The 1,967-nt window shown below is 60.8% G+C and overlaps 1 protein-coding gene across 1 annotated transcript in view; it reads right to left on the reverse strand.

The window, feature by feature from the left end:
• The window catches only part of QRICH2 (glutamine rich 2), a 26,733-nt gene that overhangs the window by 1,283 nt on the left and 23,483 nt on the right, over nt 1-1,967 (reverse strand). The window contains exons 17-19 of the mRNA XM_010856207.1: nt 1,806-1,953; nt 1,407-1,494; nt 1-483 (exon numbers count right to left, since the gene is read on the reverse strand). Of these exons, the coding sequence (XP_010854509.1) occupies nt 1-483; nt 1,407-1,494; nt 1,806-1,953 (719 nt within the window). The remainder of the gene's footprint in view (nt 484-1,406; nt 1,495-1,805; nt 1,954-1,967) is intronic.

The raw sequence follows: 1,967 nt of genomic DNA on the forward strand, positions 1-1,967 counted from the left end.
GGAGAAAGCATGGACCCTGGGGGCCTCGCAGGCCCAGGAGAGTCGGTGCGTGTGAGCAGTGGGGAAGGACTTGGGCCTGGAGCCAGAGCTCAGGCCGCAAGCCCGCCCCTGTTTCCTCTTCTGTGAAATGGGAGCAGTGACAGTATCTGCCCACAGACCTGGCACAAAGCAGGCGCCCGGGAGGGAAGGGTTTTCTCTCTCCTCCCTCACATCCCATCCCTCGGCTCCCAGGCCCTTCTTCTCTCCGGGGGAATAGGGTATATTCCAGCCACAGGCAGGAGAGGGGCCGGGCGGGGCAAGGAGGAGGGTCGGCAGACAGTGCCGCCCAGAAGGAACCTCCATCCCGGGAGGAGCGACCTGAGTCGCTGGCAGCCAGCGTCTGGGCGCTCTGAGGCCGCAAGGGCAGCTGGCTGCTGTTGCTGAGGGACTGCTGCCGATGCCCGTGTGGCCGGGACTGCTTGTTCTTGTGCTTCATCCCCGCGTCTGATGGGAGACGGAGAGGGGAGGCTCAGTTCTGAGACACACTCTGAGGGGGCCGTGGGGATGGGGAGAAGGGCGGCGGGCTGCTGGTCTCAGCCTGCCTCAGCGGGCGCCCTTCTCAGTCTGAATTCGTGGAAATGCCCTTTATAAGCAAGCACTTTGCTCATTGGAAAAGACCCTGATGCTAGGAAGGACTGAAGGCAAAAGGAGGAGGAGGCAGAGGATGAGATGGTTGGATGGCATCACCGACTCAGTGGACATGAATCTGAGCCAACCCAGTGAGATAGTGGAGGACGGGAGCCTGGTGTGCTGCAGTCCCCGGGTTTGCAAAGAGTCAGACATAACTTAGCGCCTGAGCAACAACAAGCACTTCATCCCCCTGTATGTCTGGCCATCTGTCCATCCATCCATCCACTTACTCTGATATCTACCCACGGACAGCAGCCCCATGCCAGGTGCTGGGTGAGTTCTGACCCTGGGTTTACAGTTCGGGAGGGGAAGTGACTAGAAAGATGCACACACACCTGCTAAGACCCAGAGGGAGGTGACAAAGCACATCCAGGATGGCCAACTGGAAGGGGACATTCCAGAACACGAGAGGTTCACAGAGTGTAGGGGGCTCAGGAAGAGTTTTGAAGAGTGGGTGATGCTGGGATCAGAGGCTTAGGTGGAAAAACTGGGGTGACAGGCTGTGGATGAAGGCTGGCCAGAAGATGGGGCCACGACATTGCTGCTAACTGGCCAAGACTGGACAGCTGTCCCCCTCTGCAAACACTGACCTGGGGGCATTTGGAGTCAGGGAGGTGGAGGAGGAAGGCAGTCGGGGTCTGGTGGCCCCAAGAAGTGCTGGGGCCTCCAGGAGCCAGACAGACCCTGCGGGACCCAAGCAAGGAGCCCGAGGGCCTCTGGGCCATCTGGACACTCACTGTCTTTGTTCAGGAGGTCCGGCAGCCTTGTTTCCATCCGTCCCTTGTAAATATGTCCATCCAGGCCCAAGATGTCCACCTCGTCGTGCTGTGGAGATGGGTGGATACCCATGGCCACCTGCCGCCTGAGCGCCCCTCCTGTCCCCTCTCTGAGTCAAATGGTGCTCAGAGCCCTCGAAGGGGCTGAGTGACAGGGTGAAGGGGACGGGCCAGATGGCCGGGAGGGCTGTCTTCTTCCCAGGAAAGGAAAAGAACCTGAGGCTTTGACTGGGTCTGATTAAGAAACTGCCCCCGAGGCTGAGGGCTGAGCAGGGGACTGCTGGCGGCTTTTCCGGAGGGACCTGGGAGTCTGGGGGCCCCTGGGGGAGCCTCCTTGGAGGCTTCCAGGAGTATCCCCACCTTCATGGCGATCTGGATCTCCTCGGTGGGGTACAGTCCCTGCGAAAGGTGCTGCAGGCGGATGCGCCGGTAGGGGTAGGTGAGGGTGTGGCTGCCCCCGCAGGGCCGGGGCGCGGAGGAGTAGCTGTAATCAGCCATGTCTGGCAGCCTGTGGTGGAGACG

Source organism: Bison bison, unplaced genomic scaffold, assembly GCF_000754665.1.
Source record: "Bison bison bison isolate TAMUID 2011002044 unplaced genomic scaffold, Bison_UMD1.0 scf7180017864371, whole genome shotgun sequence".
In the NCBI taxonomy this organism is placed as follows: Eukaryota; Metazoa; Chordata; class Mammalia; order Artiodactyla; family Bovidae; genus Bison; species Bison bison.